This window comes from Globicephala melas, chromosome 14 (genome assembly GCF_963455315.2).
Source record: "Globicephala melas chromosome 14, mGloMel1.2, whole genome shotgun sequence".
Classification (NCBI taxonomy): Eukaryota; Metazoa; Chordata; class Mammalia; order Artiodactyla; family Delphinidae; genus Globicephala; species Globicephala melas.
Genome location: NC_083327.1, coordinates 87,283,534 through 87,310,576, shown reverse-complemented (window position 1 = coordinate 87,310,576; position 27,043 = coordinate 87,283,534). Strand labels below are relative to the sequence as shown.

The following is a 27,043-nucleotide window of genomic DNA, read 5'->3' as shown; positions in this document are numbered from 1 at the left end:
CCTCCACACCTGAGGCAGAAATGGCGAGTCCGGTCCAGGCCCCTGAGCAGAGCATCGTGCCGTGTGGGGCGGCCTAGACCGAGCTGGCGGTAGGCTCGTATCACCTACGCTTAAGGAGAATAACTGCTTATGGGATCCAGATTCCTTTCTAACCAGTGGAGGGACCCCGCTTCTTTAATGCACCAGGATCTCTCCATGTCATATACTCAGAACCTGACCCTGGTCGGGCTGACAGGCTTCTGCAATCACCAAAGCCGCAGACTGATGATTTTTCGTTTTCTTTGTCAGGCAGCTCTTATCTCAGCAGTTACCTGGCTCACACGGACATGAAAGCCAGATCGGTGTCTTCACTGTGGCGTCTGGGAAGGTGTGTGACAGGCTGTAAACACAGACTCACTCCCTCCTTCAGTGATGAGAAAGTCCAAAGACCTCCGTTTGTCTTCTCTGGGCCGCGAGCTGCTTTCCTGACGGCGGGACTGCAGTGGGCACTCCGCACGGGGCAGGCAGACACGCAAGGCCACGTCCATCTGCCAGGCCCAGGAGTCCTAGATGACCCGCCCCTTGCCCGCCCGCCTTTGCTGCGAAGACACCCTCGCAGCGTCCAGGATGAAAATCACACTTTCCAGGAGAGGGTGCACAAAAGCTAATGGCCAACTTAGAACAAGGTAACTGCCTCCTAGACTTGAACCTATCCTACTTATTCTTGATAGGAGGAAAGCGCGTGAAAAATAGAACCCCCAGAGCCCAAGGCCGAGATGGAAGAAACAACGCCTAAGAACACCGGTGTGAGAGCAGGACCGACTTGTAGTCCAAAATCCCACACTGGCTGCCGCCTCGTGCAGACCCTCCCTTCAGGGTGCAGAGTGGGGTCTGTTCCCCAGCCCACCCTCGGCTCCAGCCCCTCACGTTCTAGTTCCTGTCTCTGTCGGTCTGGTGAGGCCGCCTGGAGAATCCCCTTCTAGTATCATCCCTCCCTACGTGTCCTCATCCTAAGCGCCGTCCCAGACACCTGAGCCAGACCGAGGGGGAACCAGGTCAGACCCCTTTGCATCTCCCATGGCCAGGGGCGCAGGCATCCGGGGGCCTCCAGGAGCAAACCCTGTGCAGGGACCTCTGGAAGAAAAGCAAGAGCCCAGCTTCACAGATCTAAGGAACGAGGTGGGGTGGAGAGAGATTCCACTCATTTCTATTAGTTTTGGTAAATTAAGCCTCATTCACACTGGACACAAAGGGTGTCTGTGGTGGGTGGGTGTGTCTGTGTGCATATGTGTGTGTCTCTGTCTGTGTTCCACGAGGAAGCACAACAACTTTATAACAAGTTTCTTCTGGTTCCTTTAACACTAAATCACAGAGGCGTTCAATACAGTCCACCTTATAACGAGAGCCATACTATAGAGAATTTGGGTCCAATAAGATTCATGTAAATGTGTGTGTGTGTGTGTGTGTGTGTGTGTGTGTGTGTGTGAGACTCTGATTGGCATCAACATGATTTCTCTAGCTTAAATAGGTGTCACCTATGTAATTTAGGTATCACTGTGGTGATACCTCAATGATATAGACCTGGTCTATTTAATATCAACATGCTCATCTATAGAGCCCAGAGAAAATAACCCTTCCTCAGAGCTGCAGTGAAGATTAACTGTAATACTGTGTGTAAAGGTTCAAGACCAAGACCTTGTAAGTTCTCAATAAATCCTTGCCAGTGCGAACGCTGCTGTGGTTCTCGGTGCAACTGCTGGTTTGTCCTGGGCACTTCTGACCCGTCAACCACAAACCTGTCAGTGGCTTTTTAAAATAAAAAATGAATTCTCCACCTCTCAGGCAACACTGCTGCAGGATATAGTCCACACTCCTTAATGGGTATGGTCTCAAACTCACCGAGCCTCCAGCCTGCCTTTGCTTATTGTACGATGACCTCGGTTTGCAGCATGAGTCTCTACTGGCCTCTTTGGTTTCATATATTTAAAGAATTTCTATAGAAATGCTCTGGAGGGTAGAGCTAGAAGATAATCAAAGAGATCATTTCATCCATATTCATTTATGTGAAAATAGAGCGAAGTGACTGTCCGATAGATGCACTATGAATTTAAACCTTCTCCCTAGAGAGGGGCTTCCAAAAAAGATGGCTCTCCAGCGTTTGCTGAGGTGACTGCCAGGAAGCTCAGGCACACAACTCTGCTTGGTCAGAGGTGAAGGGAGCACGTCATGGGCGCTTCCCATGTCACATCCTCACCACTTCCTCGACTAGGGTATAAAAGCAACCCACTTCTGCCCTAAGGCATTTTGTATCTCAGCTTCTCCTTAGCGGAGAAGACTCTCTGCAGAGTTGTTGACATGAGAAACAGCGTCACACGGTGGAAGGGGCTTTGGATTAGTGGTGGGAAGACAAGCATAGCAGCCACTCCGGGACACAGGGCAACCTCCTCACCTCTACTGAGTTAGGTGTTAAGTGGTCAATCAGATATCATGCAGAAGTGGACTCTAGTCCACTGGTGCATTCTGGGGAAACAGGATGGGCAAAAAGAGTTGGTTCACTCAACAATAAAGAGTGAGGTCAACAAACGACATGGCACAACTAGGAAAAAGGGAGGGTACCGGGAATGGGGGCATGCACAGCTATCCCTTTGTATTTCTGGTATCTATTTTGCTCCTTTCTTTTCTTCAAAACTTTTTTTCCATTAGAGAAATTACAAAGATAAAATTCCTATTCTGCTGCATTTGAATAAGCAAATTTATCCTTCTGTAAGATAACAAGTGGGGATCATTTAACAGGGCAAAGTATTCAACAAAACCTTGACTTCAACCACACTTTCTAGAGCCTGTCAAGAGGTGCTCCCCAAAGTGCTGTTTCATGACAGACGACACATGTTTCTCAGGAGATTTTTTAAAAATCAGAAATCTGACACTTCCTGAATTTAAGGAATCTCTGATGACAGTACCGTTCTGCATCAATTGTCAGATTCTGGGATGTCTGACTCTGAACAGAGGGAGGGGCCTCGGGTTCTCTGTAAATAAGGACAATATGCATCTTAAATAAGTTAACTAATTCAATAAGCAAAAGCACAGAGAAAAGACGGATAAGTGGGATGAGAGCTCATAACCCCAAACTCTTCTGCTGGAAATCACTCTTGAACAGTTTGTCTCAGGAATTTCTAAAAGTTAATTAACAGCCAAAGCGCAGTCAATTTATCTTTTTCCCTCAGAGGGAGAAACCCTTGACTTTTCTGAAAAATTGTTCTCGATTTGACAAGTCAGAAGAGAGCGAAGAAAAAAATTAAATCATCCTGTCAGTGAAAACATTCTAGAAGTTTCCATGGACTGCTGGTATTCATTATAAACCAGGTTTTGAGGAGTTCCCACCATCATTGGTCACTGGGGAGTGTCCAACAGCCCAACACACGGCTTATGTATTCGAGCCCTGTGGTCTTGGCTGGTCCAATTAAATTCACAGGGAATTAAGTTATCAGGAAGAATAGAACTCAATTTCTACCATCACTGGGCCATTTTCATTAGACCTGCGTCTATTCTAAGAGTAATAACCCCAGTGCTCTGGCCAATATCCAACCCGGATAATGGGATTTTGCCTGTCTCCACTCCCTTCAGAATTTCTGCAGGAGGGATTGTTAACTCTCACTCCCCAGGACTGTGCAGCGTTGGGGTGACCGCAGACGGCCAAGAGAGTCCTAACCCAAAAAGTGCTGTCTAGGGGGCAGGCAAGTAGTCCTGACGTTGGCACAAAATCTGGAAAAGAGGTTTAAGAATGATAACATGACGTTTTCAGATAGAAGGGGAAGCTTTCGTTAGGCACCAGTCTCCATCTCCCTGATTTTTCTAACTGTCACAGCGTTGCTGTCTTGTTTAAGAGCACCAGTCCTGGGATCATAAAACTGCGATCTTCTCCTCCGGAGGGGATTGGCACTGGGTTTTGAGGAGCTCTGCGTCCCCCAAAGCATCTGGCCTTGGGCCAGCTGCTCCACAGGCTTGAGTTTATAAAGAAGGAATCCTAAGTTAACAACAGGAAGATACAACAGAGAAGGTAAGTGCGGTTGCAGGGTTCAGACCAGTTCTGGATTTAAAACACGGCATAACCAGGAGGATAATGGGACCGATGAGAACGATTCAGCAAAGGGGTGGAGTACAGACAGCACGAGGGCAACAGACGGGGTCTGAACCGCTTCGTTCGGTGATGAGGAGGGACCAGGGAACACTTTCTTTCGGGCCCGTGTGCCCACCGGGCCTGGGGGGTCTGCAGATCGCGGGCTGTAACCTCGGAGCCCACAGCCTATCCAAGATCAAGGCCAAATCAGGAATGGTTACGTGTGCTGAGAAAAGGCTCGGAAGACAGCGCATCTACAGTGAAGGGAACAAAGATGCAGAAAACGTAAAGAACTTTCCAACAAGGCCGACGGTTATGAAGGGCCAGTCACTGAGAGAGAACTGGGCCTCTGGACGCACGCATCCCTTTTCTGGAGCAGACGAGTGGCTGGGCTGAGATGTGGGTTCCACGGTGGGGAGAAGAGGCAAGGGGTGAGGGTGAAGCGCGAAGGCCTCATCCAAGCTTCGACTTCATCTGGCAGCGACGGCCGTTACCGTCAGGATGGGCGCCCGCCGGCCCGCGCCTCCTAAGAGGCTTCTGCTGCGGGTGTGGATGAGGGATCAGAAATCCGCTCAGCGCCTGTCTGGGAACTTGGCTGGAGGGAGTCAGCGCCGCCGGCAACAAAGAGAGAGAATACGAAGCTGAAAAGAGCAGGCTGCCCACCAGCTGTGGGCACAGGACAAGTGCGTAAATTGTTTTTAGTGAATTCGAGTTGTAGATTTCACTTGAGAGAGTATGAAGGAAACAGATGATCTCTCCCTTCTCCTGCCCCTTTTAAAGCACATTTCTACCTAATACCGAAGACTTCCATGAGTTTAGACTTCTCAGCTCCCCGTGCAGGTACATCCTAAAGGGTAAGGATGCTCCTCTTGGGCTCATTCAGAAAACTCAAGAAATAACCTCAACACTCCCTTTTCTCCATTCAGCTCAGCCTTAATAAATGGAAGAAGCGCCCGACGCCTTTTTGTAAGTCACTTAACATTTTCAGTTGACCTTTATTTTTCTTTCCTCTTCATGTTAAGAAAAAAAATAGCCTTTGTTTCCTCAACTTGCCTTTATTTGTTCTTACTTTATTGCGAATGAGTAATTCCCATGATCTCCTCCAAGCCTTCTCCAATTTCTCCTATTCTCTTAAAAATGGAGAAAAATATCAACGGAACTAAATATTCTAATAAAAACCTAAGGCTTCTGCCAAGTACAACGGTTACGTTTTAGTTCTCGTCTTCTGGATGCCTCTGCACATCCTAGCATCTTATCGACTTTTTTTTTTTTTTAAAGAAACAGCTAAGTACCAAATAAAGGATTTGTTTCACACATGTTCCCTCGTGTCTGATCAGGCTTGTCCCAGCTCCTTGTGAGTGATTCTCTGTGACATCTGAGACAGAGCCCGCGTCTCAGGACACCCCTGCAGGATACTGCATGTTCCCAAGCCCTGGAGTCCCCTGGCTTCCCTTGTTCCTGGATCCCTGTCTTATGGGTCTCTAGGATGGAAATTACACATGTGCTTTTAACTGAGTTTCTACTTGTAACATCCTGTCCTCGGGGAAACTGGATTTAACGGTCCCTTTCTTTGTCGTGCTTTCTACAAAATGCAGTTTTCTTCTAGAGGATTAGTCATCTTATTCAGGTACAGATTTATAGTTTAAATTTCACACTTAATCACCAAGCTCACCAGTCAAAAAATAAAATAACGGAGCTCAGTCCCTGTCCCACGCACTGCAGAACAGTCCCTTCCACGCCGGAATCCAACCCACACTTGGACACCGAGTGAACCAGCAACGATGTTTAGCTAAAAAGTCATCAGACAGCTCTTAAGAGCAAAACGCTGTTTAAAACCCTCTCCTACACACAGCACACCTGTCCTCACCTCCGCGAGGCTTTGTGCTGGGAGACAGGTACCAGGAAGCCTCTCCCAGCTGGGGGTGTGAGGAGCTCGCTGCGGGTGCAGAGCACATGGAGGGTCCCCAGCGAGCGTGCTCCCAGCCCAGCTCAAAGCATTACTGTCTGTGAAGCCAGTACCTGATGTGACACGGAACCACAGACGCTGACACTTCTAACGGGTGAAATACTGACATCTCCTATTATCTTTGAAAGCGCCTCAAAGGCCCAGGCCACTTTGGAGGAGAGTAAACACCGGTCCCTGAGTGCCATGCAGTCCTCGGCACAGATGCCAGGTTCAGGGTCTAATTACCTCTGGGAAAGTATCTTCGGGCAACGTAAGGATCATCTTATGCTGCCTCAGGAAATCATAATTAATTCTGAAAACATTTAGAGTTGTGCTAAAATATTGCTTGGAAAATCCGGGTGGCGCTCTGAGGGCTTCTAATGGAATCAAAGACCCTACTGTGCCTGCAATCACTAAGGCCCTGAGAAAAGAGATTTTCATGGCTGTTGACTTCAAAAGGCTCTGTGTGGTGGCTTAACTCTCCCTCAGAGGGGCTTTTAGGTTAGGGAGGGGGCTTTGACCGCTGTTGATTGCTGTGAGGTCCACAGAGCTGCTGGAGATGCTATGGGCGGGGCTGTTTAATCAAAATAACCACACGTGGCAGATCTGGGTGCCAGCATGCAGGAGAGTTGTGGGGCAGGGGACAGTCGATGGCTCTGGTTTGGGGGATGAAGCAGTAAAGTAAGGAGGCCATTTTCTGGTACCAGAAAACCTCAGACACTTTTCACCACCCTCTTGTTGGTCCTGGGGCTATACCACTAACACTCTGAAGCCCCAGGAGGACATCAGAGCTTCCCCCAAAATTGATGGAGGAAAGAAGGGCTAGGAGTAGGGAATGAGGTTTCTCCCTGTGGACTCACCTGCTCTCAGAACTCTTTCTACCTGCCCTCCTATCTTTGGGTTCTTCCTTATCAAATGCCTACAAGTATTTGATTGTGTTGCACTGTAACTGATGACTGATAACTAACAAAACCAGTGACTGCTCCATCAGAAGAGATTAAATGAAGCAAAAGCCCAGAGGAGACTGAAAGCCTGTTGATCCTGCTAAAATCGCACCCCAGAATGACAATCGGACAAAAAAATGTATTTAAGTGTAAAGACACAAATCATCTGATCGGTACAGGTTAGAGGAGGTCATAAACTCTAAGCCATAAAGCTTACTTATTTTGACTTTACTTGTAATAATCCTTCCCTCATCAATCTTTCCCACCAGCTCCCTCCAGAACCAGTTCCTCTATGGGGATGGGAGACCCAGGTCTGCGGATGGGCTGCTCTCTGGGCGCCAAGTGCAGGCACATCTCCATCCGCCGTGGCCTCTGCCTGCATCTCATCTCTGCAACGGTCACATGTGTGGCCTCCCGTGGCCTTTAGCTGCCACACGTGGGTGTGCAAGGCTCTCCACCAAGGAGAGAGAACAGGGTGGGCTCTCCCTCCTTCTCCTGGTCAGAGAGCACCCTGACGTCAAATCAGAACAATGAACTCTGTCTATCAGGTCACCCTCTTCCCACACAGAAATCCCACTCGTTGAAGAGTCATGCTCTGTGCCCTTTAAGTCAGGAAAACCACTAGGTAAATCTAAGTCTACCAGTTATCACTCAATACAGAAGAGTCAGAATAGGAAAAGAAACCCTGCCTAGTGCCCTTCATTTGCAAACTCTTTTCCAGGCGTCCAGCGCCTCCTGTGTGCCCCTTGCTGTGCTGGCTGGTGCACGTCCCAGGGGTCAGCCCATCTCTCAGGAGAACCACGGGGCACACAGGGTGGAGCTTGTAACTCAACACCTGCAAAGCAGCATCAGGTACCCTGGATGCAGTGGGAGCACACACGGTTGGTGACAGCCAGGGGTAGCCTCCCCAAGAAGCCGGGTCCTGCAGGGTGCACAGAGGACCGGGGAAGGTGCAGAAGGGGGTGATGGGCAAGGTCCTGGCGACGGAGACTCCCCGTAGCCGTGAGGAGCCCTGCAGCTGAGACAAGAGAAGGCGGAAGGGGATGAAGGAAGTGACGGGCAGGCCTGGGAGCAGGGCACATAGGTTGGTTCAAAAGCCGCTGAGATTAAGAGATGCCAGTGCAAAATGAGGCAGGGCAGGTTTGCAGAGGGAGAAAGTGTGGTCTGACGCCTTGGTATGAGTCTTGTGTGGAAAGTTACAGAAGAAACGAAGAATCTTTGAGAGCCAAAATCATGACCCATTTCTCAGGAAGCGACCCCTCAGGCTGGGGCTTGATCTGTCCATGGGGTAAAAGGTTAAATGCTTTTTAATGCCTCCGAAGATTAAATGCTCATTTTCCCTCAGTTAGTGTGAGCCGGGGAATCGCGCACTCTCCTATACTGCACGTAGATAAACATCTGGCAATCAACAAAGCCCCGAAAAGGTGAATTGTGTGTGAGGATGTTACCAGCCTGGCTTGAAAAATAAAGGACCCTCATTGGCCGAAACTTAGAAAAACTGCTTAAAATGAAAACCATCCCTTTTTAGAAGAAAACTCATTGGCACGTGACTTAACAAGTGTCTGCCTACCCACCACGGTGCTGTGTTATCTGGAAATTGTTTTCTCCTCTCCGTAAGAACAGCCTCGATCCAGGAGTTATTTTAAGACCTACTTGTTTTTCCCTAATAAGGATAATTATCTCCAAAAAAGCAAAATGATTAAGTGGTCATGAGCGGTACACTCCCAAACATCTACAATTGCAAAACAAGCTGACCTTTACCGAGCTTGTGGAAGATGGTTTTCGTGCCTGGGGACTTGGGCTTCTCTGAAGGTGGGGGAAGGAAAGGGCACCTTTGTGCTCAGCCTAACCGACCTCCTCTCCGACGGGGTGCGGTTTCTGTAGCTCTGAGGTGCACCTCTTCACACGGTGTTCCCTGAAGTGCTAGAGGCTCTTTCTCTAAATGGCCCATCTGACTCCCAGACGAGCCAGGAGTGATGTCGCATGGTACTTCTCAATATCCAGGGTCAGCGCTTCCCAGACGATGAGTGACCACTGCAGCCTTCAAATCCAGAGTCCCAGCCCAGGGTTCCATGTGCTGGATTCCACCATGAACGCACATTCCTTCCTAGCCAAGCACACCCACCAAGCGGAGATGGGATGGGCTGTGTTCTGTCTGTCGTAGCATCTCTAACTAGTGACGAGCAGAGCCTGACCACACATTCATTAATGACATTCATGTTATATGTGCAAAAACCACATGCAGCTCAATTTAGAAGTAATGCAGTTTTGGATTATCAAAAAAAAAAAAAAAATTGAGGGAACAGTGGTTGACTTCGCCTTCCAATGCAGGGGGTGCAGGTTCGACCCCTGGTCAGGGAGCTAAGATCCCACATGCCTCGTGGCCAAAAAACCAAAACAGAAAACAGAAGCAATAGTGTAACAAATTCAATAAAGACTTTTAAAATGGTTCACATCAAAAACATCTTAAAAAAAAAAATCGAGAGTCTTGGAACCTCAGAGACAAAGAACAGATTGCCTGAAGTTTCTGTGGCACGGCTAAGACTAGCTAAAAGGAGCAAACATTCACTGGGGTCTTGCCATGGACCAAGCATATGCTAAATTCATTCTTCCCTGTTAAGAAAACTATTGTCCATCGGTGTTAAAACCTGACTGCAGAGGCAAGAGATTGTACCAGACAAGGGAGGGAGAGAGCGCCCTTCTGACTGGAGGACACCACTCGGGGAGCTCCAGGATCCAGAAAGCAGCCTGATGCATGAACGTAAACCCCACTGACCACGCACACAGAGAGACATCGTGCGATGATCACAATCATGTCAGAGATTCCTCCACCTGCGTCGAAAGGAAGGTGTGGAGAGGGGAAACAGCGGAAGACCCACGACAAATGTCTCAGAACAAGCATGGGGCAGCAGAGTGGTTTTGACAGCATGGCTGTGCTCTGCTCCCCCCGCCCCCAGACCAGGTCCTGCCTTCTCCGCTCCTTCTGTGTCCAGTGCCTTCGTTCCAGGTATGGCTGGGGGGATACGGAGGTGGATGGGTGACCCTCTAGTCTTCTCTACCTCTGCTCACAGCAGAGAAACATCTTTACCTTTCGGACTGTAAAACCCTCTTTATCATTGACAGTACAAATCATGCAAGGACCACAGAACTTTTCTAAACAGGAAATTATCCAGACTCTGTGTAAGACCAAGATCCACCACTCGCGCTAGAAGAAAGACGTTAGAGAATGGCTTTCATGGTCTCTGAGGCTGTGGCTACGTGGACACAATCTGGAGGCATTTAAAGGAAAGAAAGAGGACGGAAATGCAACCAAATAGTCACCAGCTCTGCCGCATCCCACCGATGCCGCTGAAACCGCCATGATGCAGGAGTCACGTCCCTACCCTGCGATCTCATCAGATAACTGCAAGCTTTGCCACCTCCCACCAATGCCGCTGAAACCGCCACGATGCGGGAGTCACATCCCTACCCTTAGATCTCATCAGATAACTGCAAGCTTTGCCGCCTCCCACCGATGCCGCTGAAACCGCCATGATGCAGGAGTCACGTCCCTACCCTGCGATCTCATCAGATAACTGCAACCCGGCGGGGGTCGGCCGGCGCGGGGCTCACGCCACATGACCAAGTTCAACCTCACATAAATTCCTGGAAGACGCTGGGTCCAGGCGGGGCTTGAGGTTTAACTGTTGGAATCATCATTTTTGGTGTATCACAAACACTTACGGGCTTTCTGATGAAAGAGAACATCCATAAAACATTTCTGGGAATGTATTTTCGATAATCATAAGGTTAAACTCACTGCCTCTGTTACTTTGAAATCATTCTTTGCAACTAAATTCGCTTGAGATCCTTCCTCATCCTGAATCTGCAAGAAAACTCGAAGCGGCCGCTGGCGCGTCCGACCGAACCCGTCGCTCCACTCACCCTGCAGCTGGCGGCCCCTGTACAAATCCCTTGTTTTGGTCGGATGAGCCCTGGCCGTGTTGTCACATTTCGGCTGCTCGTACCTAGGAGGAGGGGAAGGGAAGAGAGAAGAGCCAGTTAGAGACATCGAGACGGGCGCTGCCTTCCACACCCGAGTGTTCACACCGCAGGCTTCCTCGGTCCCCGGGACACACGGGCATCTCTTCCTCACGTTACAGTGCTCGGGATGGAGGACCTTTGGTGACCTTTGTGGCAATTTAGTACGTTCTTCACAGTCAGTAGGAAGAAGCAGGAGGCACAGGGCTCTGTCCCTCCATCCAGTTTCTGAAACACAACCTGTAGAGTGGCTGCCGAACGCCCCTGCCTAGGACGGGATCTTGATACGGTTCAGCGTGGCGGGAGGGGCTGAGGAGGGGAAATGCAAGCACAAGCAGTACGTGAGGGCAGGGCCACAGCCCCCGGGAAAGAGCGCAAAGTCTCAGAGAGGACCTCAGAATTCTGGACTGCTACATTACTCAAAGACCAACGAATTCAAAATCGAACTCCCGAAGCTACAAAAGGTTGTCTCAGGGTTCAAAGAAAGAAGAGTATGTTCTGAGGGGCTTCCCTGGTGGCGCAGTGGTTGGGAGTCCGCCTGCCGATGCAGGGGACACGGGTTCGTGGCCCGGTCCGGGAAGATCCCACGTGCCGCGGAGCAGCTGGGCCCGTGAGCCATGGCCGCTGGGCCTGCGCGTCCGGAGCCTGCGCTCCGCAACGGGAGAGGCCACAACAGCGAGAGGCCCGCGAACCGCAAAAAAATAAAATAAAATAAAATAAAGAGTATGTTCTGGGCCCGCGGAGTCAACAGGAACAGGGTGGCCCTTGGTACCTGAGTAGGCGGGGCCGGGTGCCTGCGGCTACTTCACTTCGGGGATACCAGTATTGACAGCAATTCTGGATGGATCTGCCGGCTGGGCTCCAGATCCAGGCCCAGGTGGACAGCTTGCCCAGCAGAGCCTCCTTCAAGGCTCTTTATAAAGCCCCTTGGGCGGGATACGTGGAGAGACTCCCAGCACCTGCCCCTCTGCTGGGAGACACAGGGAGATGCACATCCCCTGGGGGCAAGCGCCCAGTCTTACGGGGACGTCGACAATTCAGTAGCGGGCCTGGCAGCTGTGAGAACCTGCCCTTAGGGCTCTTAATGCAGTCTCAGGGGTCAGGAAGGATTCTTGGCAAATGGGAACGACAGTCAGAGCCGGTCGGGGGCGGCGCAGGAGGAACGGTCAGGCCCGGGGGCTGCTGATTCCCAGGATATGAACGACGTCCCCTCGAGGCCTCACCCTCTCTCGCTGCCCGTTTCCTTTTCACTCTCTCAGAAAGAGATACGAGATCAGGTTTACTGCATAGGGATCGTTTCTGATTCTTATTTTTCATTATTTCTTGCTTTCCCACCCGAGAAAATAGAAGAATGAAATTCCTCGCTGAAGGGATCCTTTCTCAGCATCCCTCCCTGGCGCCCGGGGAGCCGGGGCCGGTCTTGGAGGGTCGGGTCCAGTGCGGTTGAAACACAGCCAGGGCACCACGAGCTCCTCCAGCCACTCACATCCTGAATAGCCTCTTTGATACCAGAAAACTTAACACCCCACTCACACAAACTTAATATGCCTTTTTGAAATGTTGTTTTTGAAATTAAAGGGTCCCTGACACACTCCGGCTAACAGTTAAGCTATCACATTTTCGCCAAAAGCCATTAACTCATATCCTTTTGAAATGCAGTGGGGTTCAGTGCAGATGGCATTGGAACCACGGTCACAGGAATGAACGGGGGTGAAGGGACCTCTTACCCACCTGGTGTCTCCTCTCCCACCTGGGACTGAGACAGGTAGGTAAGGAGCCAGAAATTCCCTAGGGGAACATTCGGGAGAGAAGCCAGGTAACGGAGAGACGGCTAAGAGCTCGTTGCTACTCACGCTTGTTAAATCTGGGGAAACGGAGCACATGCTCAGGACTGAAAACTCCTCATTTCAGACTCTAGATCAGCGTCCGTGGGGCTGGGGAGGTTGGAAATGGTACCCACGCTACAGCTGACACCTTCACAGCCAGCAGCCCGTGAAATGTGAGCTGTGAAAGAACAAGCGAAGTCCCAGGTCCTAAGCAAGCAGGTACAGCTAGGGACGGGGCTCCCGGGGAGGCCGGACGGCCCAGCCACCCCTGGGATGCTTGATCTGTGAGAACGTCAGCCACCGGCTGTTCTGTCATGGTAAGAAGTTGGACCGTTAGTATGAGCTCTGTGTACAGCCTGTCAAAGGCGTGGAGTCAACGCCGGTACCCCCACGTGGTGATGAGACACCACAGAACTGCCAACCCCATCCTGAATCTGCGAAGCCGCCTGGAAATTAACCTTACTGCGTGATCATCCCGGTTTTGCTCCATATCTGGGCTGTAGATGTCTCAAGAATCCCAGCACTGACGTTGATACAAAAATGTATGTTTAAATGGCAGCATTCTGCTCCTTGTAAGGAATACTGTGACTTGCGGAAATGACAATCTCGAGAAACAGAATCAGTGCCTTTGAAGATAAAGCCGTTTAAATTGTGCTGACATCTGTCAGCATCCTTTCCAATAGTGTTTATTTTAACTTATTTGTATAAGATAAAAAAGCACATCTCTTAATCATCTGGTTGCCCATCAGATACCAGGCTCTCTGCCAGGGAGAAATTCGATTTCATGCTCACACGGCCAGCAAGCCGCGTGGGCTCCACACGCTGGGAACGGGATCCTCGTGCCAGGTCAGAGCAGCCTGCAGCCTGGTGGCAGGTGGACAAACCCTCATTGGCCAACAAGAAAGTGAAAGAGAAATCCCTCCGTTCTGGGCGGTAATGTAGCAGCTGGCGGTCAGCCTGATCCACGCTTAACCCGATAGCTCACGCCAGCTCTCCCCTCTATGAATCAGCGACCAGGCTGGAACCTGCCCCCCTCCTCCCAGGTCCTGTCCCACCACGCGTGGCCTGGGCTCCGGCCTGCAGGGGCTCTGAATACCTTGGCTAAGATGTCAGTTTTGACTCAAAAAGGCAGGGAGACCAGCAGATGCATCAGCACGCGGTCCAACTCATGTTTCTACCTGACGACCAGCCCACCTAGAAATTCTGCCCCGTAGCTGCTCTCTGCCTCTGTGCGTTTATTGTCTTTGGCACAAGCCTGTATCAAAACGTGTGCTTTGTAATTACCTTTCCTGATGACACAGGAAAGGAGGACTAGCTTCTAATGAGGATGCTTTTATATTTATGTCATCTCACTGTTCTTGGATTTTTAAATTATGCTTCCCCATCAGAAAATATAGAGAACGATTGTGGGGGGGACTTGAACTGTCTACCCAAATATAAATCAAAACTATAAAGCATCTCCCTGGAACGGCTTATTTCAGAAAAATCGCAAGAAAATAGCATTTATGCACCAGAAAGTATGTAAGCAATAATGCAGAAGACTTTCTGTGACGTTGCTACTCAGTCACAGCAGAAGCAGGGGTAAGTGAGGGCTGGTGACGCCGGCCAGCGTCTCATAAGATATGCCTTAAACTTGACGATTTTGACTGATTTCCCAGTATCCACGTAGAAATCTGTTTAAACCAATTCCATTTTTCTTGCCAGTGATGGGTTTAGCTGTAGTCATATGATCCAATTACGGCCAATAATCCATGACTTAAGTCAGCTAGGGGACTTTTAGGAAAGGTTGTTTGGTTCCTAAGAAAGAGAGAGATGGGCTGTGTGTCCTCTGAGCATGTGGTGTCTGAATGAGATGCCCGGATCCCTGAAGCCATCTTGTGACCATGAGGGGAGTCTGTCCAAGGGCAAAGGCAACACATGAGGATGTCAGAGGAAAGACTTGGGAGACCCTATGTCCTCAGTGACATCACCAAGTCACAGCATGCATTGAAAGGGAACTCCTTCCATCTCTGCACCCCTTCCTTAGGTTACATAGTCCCTCCCTGTTTATGCCCATTTTTCAGGTTTACCACTAACAGAAGTGAAGAGTTTCCTAATCGATACATCCTCCCTTTTGACCAAAACATAACTAGATTCTAGCTCTGGGACCTACGCTGTCGGGGGCCACATTCCCCCCTCCATCTGGACTGCCCCCTGCAGACATCATCGGCTTGCTCCCCAGATCCTTCTGGACCTGCATCCGACCTCAGCATTTTGGGAGCCCCCGGCCATCCAGCTGAAGCTGCCCCCTCCGTTCCCTATTTCCTGTGTGTCGTCCTCCAGTGCAGCTATCACAAGCCGGCGTATGACCTCACGTTCAGCTTTTCTGCTTCTGCGGTTTGCTCTGTGTCCCTTTCCCCCCACGGAACATAAGCTCCATGGAGACACAGGGTTCTGTCCGCTTTGTTCCCTGAATACCCCCAACCCCTAGAGCGGCACCTTCAACATTGAGGGATTTCAAACGTTTAGTGAATAAAAAGGGAACCTCTGGGTGGCAGGGAGGGGAGTGTTTCTCGGAGCTTTAAGAGATCGTATCCCTTCTGTGTAAACTCTGCCACACGTAGAACCTGCTCCGTGTGGCCTCGGGGGCCCAGGGGTGGCCCCGTCCATGCCTGGGTGCTGAATGATGGGGCCCAGGGCCCTCCCTGACGGGAGGTAGCCTGGTCGGAGGGTGACATTCTGGCCAGTTAGAGCGAGGGGAGGCCCACCGAGGGTCCATGGGGAAGGCCTTTCTTGCTGTCAGAAAAGCCATATTATGTCGTCACGGCCGTGTGGTGCTTCTAGAAGCCAGGACAGGAATCAGGCCAGAGCATGCTTGTGTGCTGAAGATGCAGAGCAGGGAGAACAATAACGGCTCATGAAAAGCACGTCCATTAACCGCGGAAATAATCGGAGTCTCTGTCCCCGAGAGCACTGGGTGCGGCCACGTTTAAGACTGGTGGGCCGTAAGGACAGCTCAGCCTCGATGGACGGAGCCCTGAGGGAAACGTGCGGGTTCTGACACCCCCCTCGCTACTAGCCTCAGTTCTGATGGTGTCGGGGTCATGACAGTCAGCATCGGAGAGGATGAACAGAGGAATGAACGAATGAGAGAAAAGTACAGCTCGAGTCTGAGGGGTCTCCTCCCCTGGGTCTAATTTAAGTCTGTTTCTTGAAACTCAAAGAAGACGGAGTCCCTCCCTCCTATACAAAAAATAGGGAAAATGAGAACTTGGTGCTCTGTTCCAAAAAAGTCTGGACAGAATGAAATCAGGACGGACAGGAGGGAGGAGGGCTTCTTGTGTTTCTCGTCTGACTGTAAGATAAAAATGTCTATAGGTTCTACAGGGACAACGTGATAAAGCGGATCTCAGCATCTGAGCCAGTCTGCGGAGCCTGGCTCTGACAGCGTGAGGACTTTTGCTGGCCGGAGCTATGAGATCGTTCTGAGCGCCCCTGCAGCTGGGCCTGGGGTCCACAAGCCTGAGTTTGAAGTAATGGAAATGTCATTTCCCAAGAAAGGTTTCTTAGAAAAGATCACTCCCTACATACAGATGCATTCAGGAATGAGCAAAGCAATTTCTCACACAAAACCCTGGGAAGATTTATGTTCTCTTTATGTTTGAAACAATCTCCTACGACCACCCACAGAGGGAACCTCAGTCTCTGGCCTGGACACCCCGTCGAGGTCCAGGGCGGCCGGGGCCTGGGGTTCCCATCCCCAAGGAGCCTGGTCTCCCAAATGAGCCAGATGGGGCGTGGCTGGACTTTCTCATGAGGAAAAGTCAGCTGGTTACCTGTCCTTCCAGCTCCCAGAATCTCCATGGGTGCATTCCCCCTTCTACACGCACCATGGTCACCCTTGAGAAATTGGGGAAAGGATCTTAGGAGGCATCAAGGTGCTCATGCCTCAGTGCTGCAGCGGGAACCAGGGCTTAAACTGGATCACATGTGAGAGGTAATGGTGTCCTTCACCTGTAAACTACTTTTATACCAATCTCTGAAAAACCAAAGGTCAATTCATATGACCAAGAGTCGCAAAAACATCCTTTTACTTGTTCACGCTATTTCCAGGAACAAATATCAGGTCTTCTCCCAGTGCTATTATAAAATGACTTGCTTTGGGCTTCCCTGGTGGCGCAGTGGTTGAGAGTCCGCCTGCCGATGCAGGGGACACGGGTTCGTGCCCCGGTCCGGGAGGTTCCCACATGCCGCGGAGTGGCTGGGCCCGTGAGCCATGGCCGCTGAGCCTGTGCGTCCGGAGCCTGTGCTCCGCAACGGGAGAGGCCACAGCAGTGAGAGGCCCATGTACGCAAAAAAAAAAAAAAAAAAAAAAAAAAAAAAAGACTTTCTTTGCTCGGACTCGCACAAAACATGAATGAATGGGTTGGTTTGTATTTCAGACCCTGAGTAACTACTGTTGCCCCTGACCTCAGTACTCTCTTTCTTTTTCAGTGGCAATTTCAGGAGACAGGTATCTCTGGACTACAGAGAGTTGTCCTGGGCAATCGGTTCCTGTGAAATGCGAGGCTCCCTTTGCCAACACCGGGGACAAAAGAAGCTGAGGTGATAGATGATACATTCTAGGTGCCCACCCCAGCCTGGATACCAGAGCCATTTTTCAAACTTCCAGCCTGCGTGAATACAGATAGGAGCAAAATTGCCTAAAAAGTCTGTCTTCAACACCCTCGTGCCATCGCTGGCATCGCCAGCTCCTGGTGACGTCAGGGAGATGGGCTCCTGCCGGCACCGGCGTTAACTCCGCACTGAGAAGTGGGGTGAGGTCCGGGGCACGGGCATCGCATCTGCAGCGGGTGGGAACCATGGGGGCTCTGCGTTCCGGGGTCTCCCGGCCCCACGGAGACTTACCTGGTGGACGTGCCCGGGATGGGGCGGCCGGTGTCCACCAGGACGCACCAGCAGTAGCCCGTGGAGGGGTGGCACTGCACCGGCTTGTAGAGGCCGCCGTGGGCGCACTCGGGGATGACCACGTTGTCGTTCTTGGGCTGTCTGGCCTCCTCCAGGGCTGACTGCTGCTCCTGGTCACATGAGGACACTGCAGCGAGAAAGAGACACGCGTGAGGCCGTGGCGGGTCACCCGGGGAGCCTACAGGGGATGAGACTGAACAGGAAACGGAGGGGCCGGAGAGGAGGGTCAGGGCGGGCGGTCAGCGTCCACAGGTGGATCTGACGCCCCGTGGATGCCCGGAGGCCACAGGTGGGACCCAGGCCCCAGGGACAGCCACGGTCCTCTGCTCTGGGTCCCCGTCAGGGACCCGGGCCAGCAGGCACGTGGTCCAGTCCCAGCGAGTCCTGGCGGCCCCTCCTGCTGCAGCCGCGATGTGCTGACACCACTACCCACACCCCCCAGGAGGGTCCTGGAAGAGCAGCCCCCCACTCGCCCCGAGGGCTGACTGAGGCTGAGTCTGGAAATCCCAGCTGCAGTATTTCCGAAACAGCCTGCGTTTCTGGAAATTAGTCAAGAAGAAGACGAGGGGCTTTTTTTTTTAAAGCTGTGTCCAGGGCTTAGCGCTGAGACTCATCCACACGAAAACTAAGCGATCACTTAAAAAACTTCCAGGCCCGGCTATTTCCACGTATAAAGCCTTATGTCTTTTTATGTTAATCAATTCAGTTTCTTTTTTGCATTTGGACATGAGCTTACTTAGATCCACCTTCTGCCCCAAAGAGACCGAGAGTGCCTTAGAACCATATAAACGAGTCCATCCTACTCAGTGATCCTCAGATGGTAATGAATTTGAGTCAAATGAAGGTGAAGACCACTTTATCCCTCACTAGAGATTCACAAGAGCTTCAAAATATAATCCAGAAAACATTGGGCACAGAATATTCAAATGTTCCTGTTCTGCATCCTTCCAGCCCAAATACATAGCATTAAAAATTCACAGCAGCGAACTAACCCCTCCTCACCCGCGTTAAAGAATTCCAGGGCTTCCCTGGTGGCGCAGCGGCTGGGAGTCCGCCTGCCGATGCAGGGGACGCGGGTTCGTGCCCCGGTCCGGGAAGATCCCACATGCCGCGGAGCGGCTGGGCCCGTGAGCCATGGCCGCTGAGCCTGCGCGTCCGGAGCCTGTGCTCCGCAACGGGAGAGGCCACAACAGTGAGAGGCCCGCGTACCGCAAAAAAAAAAAAAAAGAATTCCAAATGTGGGCGCTTGTTTCCAGTTTCCGCCCTTGGAGTGGGGTTTCTCTGGCTTGGCCTCTGCACCGAATCAGAGCCAGCGCGAACAAACAGCCCACCGCAAGACCTCTCACCCTCGGACAGGGCTGTCTCAGAACAGGCTCTCCCTCACCTGAGCTGTCTTTTGGGATCTAAAGATTCTTTTGTTTTCATATTTCCCCGTAAAAGGGAAAAGAAAACAGACAACATATTGGACGAATATATTTTAAATAAAATCTTTAGAGCAATTTCCTGCTTAGAAAGTAATTTTCCACAAATTACGTTTTAGCCTGCTTTGAAACGAACTAACTACAGTTTACAGGGAGGTTATAACTGTAGATGTGACACCGCACAGGTGGGGAACCCCCGAAAGCTGGGAAGGGGTGTGCTTCTGTGTCAGTGCCGCTGTGGCTGGCGATGGGGGTATGGTACTTAGGAGTTAGGCACCTGACGCAGGTGACAACGCAGGTGACCAGACTGAAGGAGGCTCCCCATGCAGTGTGTCACAGAAACCGTGTTTCATAAGGGTTAGCTCTCATTTTCATTATTTTTCCAGCACTGAAAAAATGCCTGAAAATAATTTTTTTAAATGGCTGGCACCCCAATAAAGAGGTTAAAAACAAATAAATTTAAAAAAGAAAAAATAATGCCTGGCATATCACAGGCACTCAATAAATCTGTTTTGAGATAACTCACAGTCCTGGCATTAACAGTTACAAAACCACCTAGATTTTCTTTCCCTAGTAATTCCATTTGCAATCTGAGGATAGTCACATGTACATTTAATGCTGTGATGAGTTCATCTACTGACTGTATTATCAGATGCTGCTATCGTGTGAGCATAGCATCCCTGCACACGTCCTGGAAGAACACAAAGGGACGGGGCGCCTGGGATTCTCCCCTCACTCCGACTCAGAAGACACTCACAGTGCTTCCTCCTTGGCTGACCTCAGCCTCCTGAAAATGGACGAGGAGGGTGGAAGCTGTAATGCTGTGTGTCCAGACTGACGTCTTGTAGGATAATCTCGAAGCCCAGGTTGGTTCAAATCTCACAGTCATTCTACATTGTTTAATGAACACGAGAGAAGAAGGAAGAAATGGCCCTTGAGCCACGCCATGCGGTTCTGCTCCTAACAGTGAGGACCCTGGTCCCTGCTACAGAGACAGCCCTGCACCCTCAGCTTCCGCCCCCTTTAGGAAGGAATGTGGTCTGTGAGCATGTGGACCAGGTCCCGAGCCCACTCCGGGACCCTGAGCTGTCTGAGCTGCCCTCTGCTCTCCGAGGCATCCGTGCAATTCCATTAAATTCCCTGTGGCTTTCATTTCCAGAAGTGGATCTTTTTTGGGGGGGTCGGGGCCGTCTGCAAGTTAAGAATTTTAAATAGCAAAGTCATGATTCTAAATCAGCCCAACCTCCGGATCGGGCACTTGCTTTCCACCAGTAGTCACACTGTACTGACTGGTGCACTCAACAAACACTGCACCAGGCACTGCTCTGGGCGCCAACAGGGTACCCGGGTACGGGCTTTCTAATACACGGCTCATCTCTAATACACACAAAAACTGGATGGCGCTGCATTTCTTATGAAAGCACCACCCAAGTTTTTAAAAATTCATACTGATCGTTTCCTTTAAGTTCTGTACTTTTCTGAGCACTCTAGATTTTGCTCAGCAAATAGGCAGATACATAAATCAAACCGACCCCCTGTGTTACAGGGTTAATTTAAGGAGCATTTCGCTCCAACTGTGACTAGGAAACTGGCTTGGAATCAAAATGACAATGACTCACGTTTCTTTCTGAAGTGACCGATTCGTTACTTTAGATCATGGGGGCAACCTAAGGAGGACGGAGGCTGGGCTACACGGCTTCAGAGGCAACTGGTTCCTGTCTTTTGAAACCCTCAAAGTAGCTGGTCCGTCCCTCACTGGAGTTCCACATGCAGGCGGCTCAGCTGATGGCGGGACCTGCTCCAGGAAGCTCTCCTGGAGACACATTGCTTACTTTCCTGTGCACTTGGCCCTTTTTCAGAAGCTTTACTAGTGAACAGAATTTATGGTGTGATTATCTGGGCACAAAATGCTTTCCATGCTCTATCCAAGAACATACTGATCTATAGAAATAGTTCTGGAAAATTCCTGAAATGGCCCTTTTGAGGATTGTACATCATATTTGAAGGCTCACCATAAGCAAGGTAGTATTGATTAAGTCAACCACCTCTTAAAATTTGCTGAGAATGTTGTAAAATATGGCAGACATCGTTGCCAAGTCAGAAGAGATTCCGTGTTTGTTTATATAAACATCCTGGCTGAAGTTAGAGCCGTTCACTTATGCAATTTTATTTGGTAAACCTGGCTCCGTGTGGGGAATTCAGTTTCTCTTACGGGAGAAATGCAATTACATTTTACATTTTAGGGCCATATGGAAGGAAGTGGATCTTCTTTAAACAAATTCATGATGGTCCAAGGGAACAGAGGCTAAGGGGCTGTCCCATCTGTCTAACAGTCACCCTCCTGAGACAGCTGAGCTCTGCCCCATCCCGCCGGGGCCAAAACGAGATGGCTGAGGGGAAAAGCTCCTGGAGCGGGATTATCTCCAGCAAAGACTCCCCTGCTCTGTGCAGGATGTTAATCGCGCCTGGAAAAGGAGACGAACGGCCAACAACTCGCATTTCATCGCACTGGAAACTCACCCCATCACTGAGACACACGGGAACGGGACTCCAAAAAGACAAGTCCCAACCACATTTTAGAAAAATGTCAGTGAGATCTCATCACATGGTGGGAAAGAGCACAGAAAAAGGGACTCTTGAAAGAAAGTAAAAATGGAGAGGGCCAAACAACGATGGTGGAAATAGGCGAGAGGGAAGGAGGGACGGTTGGAAGGCGCTTGTGAAGTTCTGGTCAGGACTGGCTGAGGACCAGGTGAAAGTGTGTGTGCCAGTGGAGACGCCTGCAGCTGGCTGGTGGGTCAGCGTCGCAAAGGGTACCAAAGCTGGAGTTTTACAGTAACTATCTCACGAAAAGTTAGGTTTGAAACCATTCCAAAAGGATGTCCTCCAATGGATAAATATGAAGTTTGGGATTCTGGAAATAATTCAGCATGAAAATAAAATAACTAATGCTCACAAAATTCAAATTATACCGCCCACTTTCATAGGTCAGATGAAAATATTTACGTTTTCTTTCCTATTCAGACGAGATCAGGCACGTGCAGGGTGGTACGACCGACCATGACTTCTTTCCTATTCAGAAGGGCTTTAACTACATAATTTTCTCTTATACTGAATGTTGGGGAGTTAATGTGTGAAAGAAGAAGAATTGAAAGAGAAAAAATGAACAGAAGGAATTTTAATGTGAGGGCGTCCAAAGGAAGGTGAGCTGTGTCGAAAGAAGCCACTGAATTTGTCCAAGAAAAACCACCCAAAGACAGTCCCCACTTGAGGAATACGTTGCGGGCAAAGGAAACGTTGAGAGATGATTTAGAGTTGATGATTGGGTTGACTAATTGGGTTGAATAAAGCCTGAAGCATTTTTATAGGCAGCAATCACAAATCGTGTCCATTCTAAAAACATGGTCTGCAGACTTGGCCGCATTTCAGAAGGATGCCCATGGCAGCTGTCAGTTTTGTGGTCAGCTCTCCTTCTGAAGGGCTTCCCATGAATACTGGGGGTTTACGGCAGACACAGAAAACCCTACGCACAAAATGAAAAATCTGGTAACCTGGATGCTATTAATACATTTTAGAACTTACACTCACCAAAAGACACTATTGAGAAAGTGAAAAGGCGAGCCCCAGACGGGGAGAAAATGTTCGTAACACACACACCTGACAAAGATTCAGGTTATGTCAATAACCCCTACGAATCAATAAAAAGGACAAATAATCTAACTTAAATTGGGCAAAGATTTGAACAGACAGTTCAAAATGAAAGGTATGTGACTCCACAATAAGCAGTGAGAAAACCGCCGGGCGTCCCCAGTCCCCAGGGAAATGCAAAGCAAACCCACAGGAGGTGCCTCCGTGGGCCTGCGGGAGGGGCCCTGAGGACCCACACCAGAGGCCCCCGAGGCTGGCGACGATGTGGTGCAGTGCGGACCCTCCTGCGTTCCTCACACAAGTGTGACGTCTACACCAGGTGTTTAGCCAAGAGTAATTAGAACACACATCCACAGAGCGATGGGTGCAGAATGCACACAGCAGCTTTGCTCATCACAGCCCCCAAACGGAAACAACTAGAAGAGCCATTTACTGGAAAACGCCCAGATCGTGGTATACGCATACAATGTACAATTGTGCATATAAACTAGAGAATAAATGGGAAACAAATAAGACCAACAAGAGTGAATCTACAAACTATTATAATGAGTGAAAAAGGCAGAAACCAGGACTTATATGATGCCATCATTCCACTTATACAAAACTCTAGCCCAGGTAAAAGGATCGTCGAGTGATGGAAACCTAAGCGGAGGTGGCCTCCGAGCACCCTGGCCCGGGAGAGCCTGAGAGCATCGGCGGTGGTGAAGACCTCCTGCCCTGGGGGACACACACGCTGCAGCCCACCTCACTGTGCACACGTTCCTGATAGACAATCGACACCTAAATGACGCGTAAAAAGTTCTCTTAATAAAAATAAAATAGGGATCCTAAGATATGAGAAAATAGCGACCACAGTTTAATGGGCAATATATTTATTTGCCTTTTTGGTCTATCTGAAGATGGACAGTATCTCGGATTCAGTGATAAACCAAATACACGTGCGAGTCCATCGCTGGCTCCCAGGAACAGTACTTAACAAATGCTTAGTCTTTCCTTTCTTTTTGTCCAACAGGATGTGGTGCTCCATTACCCACTAAACAAACACAGCAAGCTTGACGTTACACCAGTATGGCCAGCCTTGTTCATAAGAAGGCTCTTGGTAAATGAGGACATTGGGATTGACATATACACACCACTACATATAAGACAGATAACCAATGAGGACCTACTGTAGAGCACAGGGAACTCTACTCGATGTTCTGTAATCACCTATATGGGAAAAGAATCTGAACTGGAAGGGATAGATGTATATGTATAACTGATCCACTCTGTAGTGCACTGGAAACTAACACAACATTGTAAATCGACTGGACTCCAATGATGATGATAATAGTAATAATAATAAGGCCCTCGGGCCTCTAAGTACTGACTTAATTGGGTGAGGACAGTTTTTGCTATGAGAACGTGCAGAATCTGCTCAGGTCCCATGTCCAGTGGGCATGAGTCTGCTCTGCAGGAACATCTAAGCTACGGGCAGTTTTCACATCCAGCGGAATCTGCTGCAGAAATGACCAGGTGAGTCCATCTGTCCCCCTGCTCTCCTCCCAGCTTTCTGGGTGCAGTCCCTGTGTTCTGCCTCAGTGTCCTCTGCTGGCCGGGATCCTGTTGCTCTGGCCACCCTGCTGCACTGCCAGGACCTGCGTGGACTAGTTTGTTTATCTTCGAAGGCCTTGGCCAAGTCCAGTTGCCACGGCAGCCACCAGCTGGACGGCTCGGAAACGCATCGTTTCCCCATCCAACACTCACGGCCATCCGGACGGCGCTCTGCTGGGCCCTCAATCCCCACCCCCTCAGCTTCTCTCACTCGGGATGATTATGTACTGATTTCCAGGAATAAGTGATGACACGTTGGCCCAATCCGTCTTCTCTCCCCATCACAAGGGGTTTTGCGGCTCCCCCAGACACTGGCAGGGTGTCTCCCCTGTCCTGTGACATTGGGCTCAGACGTGGGAACTACATTGCTCGTGGGGTGTCTGCAGGCTGGGGCTGGACACCTGTATGCGTGTGGGCCACTCTCCTGCCCTTAGGTGTTGCCAGGAGCAGGGCATCCTCCGGTCTCCTCACTCACATCCTCCTCACTCCTCACTCACTCAGAGGAGAGATGTATGGGACAGACCCAGACCCACATGCAGCCTGGAGCCTCCCAGCAGAGCCCAGCCATGATTAGCAGATGCATGAGAAATGAACACTTGTCGCTGATCACAGCTAACATCCTGGGGCTATTTGTTATGAAGCAGTAGCTGTCAGGTACAATAGGCATTCTGGTGTCAGCTTCAGAGGGCAAAAATCAGCATCTTCTATTTTCTTTGCATTTCCTTATCGTATTTTCAGAATTCTCTCAAAAACTACACCTAGTTAAACCACCAAATATCTGGCTTCTCCTGGCATTTTGCTACTTGCCCTTATCAGTACACGGCCCCTGCCTTTCACGTGCATAAGGACAATGGCACATTAACATGTGCTCAGCAAATACGGTGGATGCGGGGCTGGTCTTCCCACAAGGAAGCAGGGTTTCAGAGGGAGGGTCCACGGCAAGCGGTGGGCTGCCGGGCAGCAGGAGCCAGAGTGGGGGCTCTGGAGCAGGTAAAGCGATTTCCACAAGCAGCGGAAAGCATTGTAAGGAGGAGTGCCAGGATCATATTTGTGCTTTAAAACCCTGCTGGCAAAGCTTGCAGACAAAAGACCAGTTCAAGGCTGTCTTTAGTCCCTACAAGGGATAACGAGGGCTTAATCCGAGGCTACCAGACACACGTGATAGAAAATAACAAATCCTGGAACGTTAGTAAGCGCAGGTTGAAATGCACAGGTAACTCGGCACAAAGCAATGATGAGTACCAAATTAAAGGCGGGACCACCACGCCCCTGTGGACCAAGGATGCCGTCACCTCCAGAGGCCCTCACATGGACGTGCATACTAACCTCGTCAGGACACTGAATCAGCAGGAAGACTCTCACCCTCGCTCTACTTGTCTCAAAATGTATATGACTGCTCTTGGGGCTCATAAGGTGGACATTATTTTCTTTAATACAGATACCTAACTGCTGTGTGTGATTATACATTGCTTAGCTGGTGGATACTAAAAGCTTAACTGCTACATAGAATGGAAGTCTGTGAAGTATTCTGAGGTTTACAAAGGACTTCACATATAAAAATATTTCGGGGATAAAATAATAAACAATCTGTCCAGTAGGATTCACTTATAAAATGCATATGAGGGACTTTCCCGGTGGTCCAGTGGTTGAGACTTCACCTTCCAATGCAGGGGGTGCAGGTTCGATCCTTGGTCGGGGAGCTGGGATCCCGCATGCCTTACAGCCAAAAGGCCAAAGCACGGAACGGGGGCAGTGTTGTAATGAATTCAATAAAGACGTTAAAAATGGTCCACATCAAAGAAATCTTTGAAAAGAAAAAGAAAGCATAGGAGTTTCACACACAGCAGAGATCGGAGAGTGATACTCGATAACCTTTAGTGGGTTCTTATGACTACCTGCTTTTCAGGTATTAATTTGCTTGATCACACCATAATGGAAAAGAATGTATAAAAAAAATATGTATAACTGAATCACTTTGCTATAATTCTGTGAGGTGGGATTATTGTTATCATTTTGCAAGTTCTGTGATTGAATCAGAGAAGGTAAAGACAGAGTGTCAGAGACAGGGTTTAAACTGAGCCATCCTGGCCTCGAAGTCCTGGTCTGAGGCCAGGCCCGCTCTCTTAGAATCCATTACTTAATTTTTACATATGTTGTCTTCATCAGTCATGGAATTGTCTGTGGTTTTCTTTTTAATTGCACAACACAGATGATCAAAGAAGGAAAAAAAAAAAGAGAGTTGCCCCTGTAGAATTTGATTTTCTAGAAATGGCAGAGTGGGTGGGGGGAGACCTTGAAACTTACAGTTTTGATGGAATATAATTACTCACATGTCCACTTTCAGTAAAATATCAAACTGGGATTCACGGTGCTAAGGCTTTGCGCATAAGTGACACATGTTTACGATCAATTGTATAATTTAATGCCAAAGGAAGAGTTTTAAGATTAGCTTTTAAATCCAGGATTGTTGCCATAACATTTACAGGCATGGTGGGCAGGGAACCCAGCTATAGGCATATTCTCCTTTAATCCTGGTAATAACAGACCGAGGTATATGTATTACCATGTGTATTTTACCAGTGAGGAAACACGGGCTCTGAAAA

At 49.6% G+C, this 27,043-nt stretch overlaps 1 protein-coding gene across 3 annotated transcripts in view; it reads right to left on the bottom strand.

Annotated features, from left to right (window-relative positions):
• The window catches only part of SMOC2 (SPARC related modular calcium binding 2), a 153,077-nt gene that overhangs the window by 32,505 nt on the left and 93,529 nt on the right, over positions 1-27,043 (bottom strand). For all 3 annotated transcript variants that reach the window (XM_030852932.2, XM_030852933.2, XM_060283372.1), the window contains exons 8-9: positions 17,719-17,905; positions 10,910-10,992 (exon numbers count right to left, since the gene is read on the bottom strand). In XM_030852932.2, the coding sequence (XP_030708792.1) occupies positions 10,910-10,992; positions 17,719-17,905 (270 nt within the window). The remainder of the gene's footprint in view (positions 1-10,909; positions 10,993-17,718; positions 17,906-27,043) is intronic.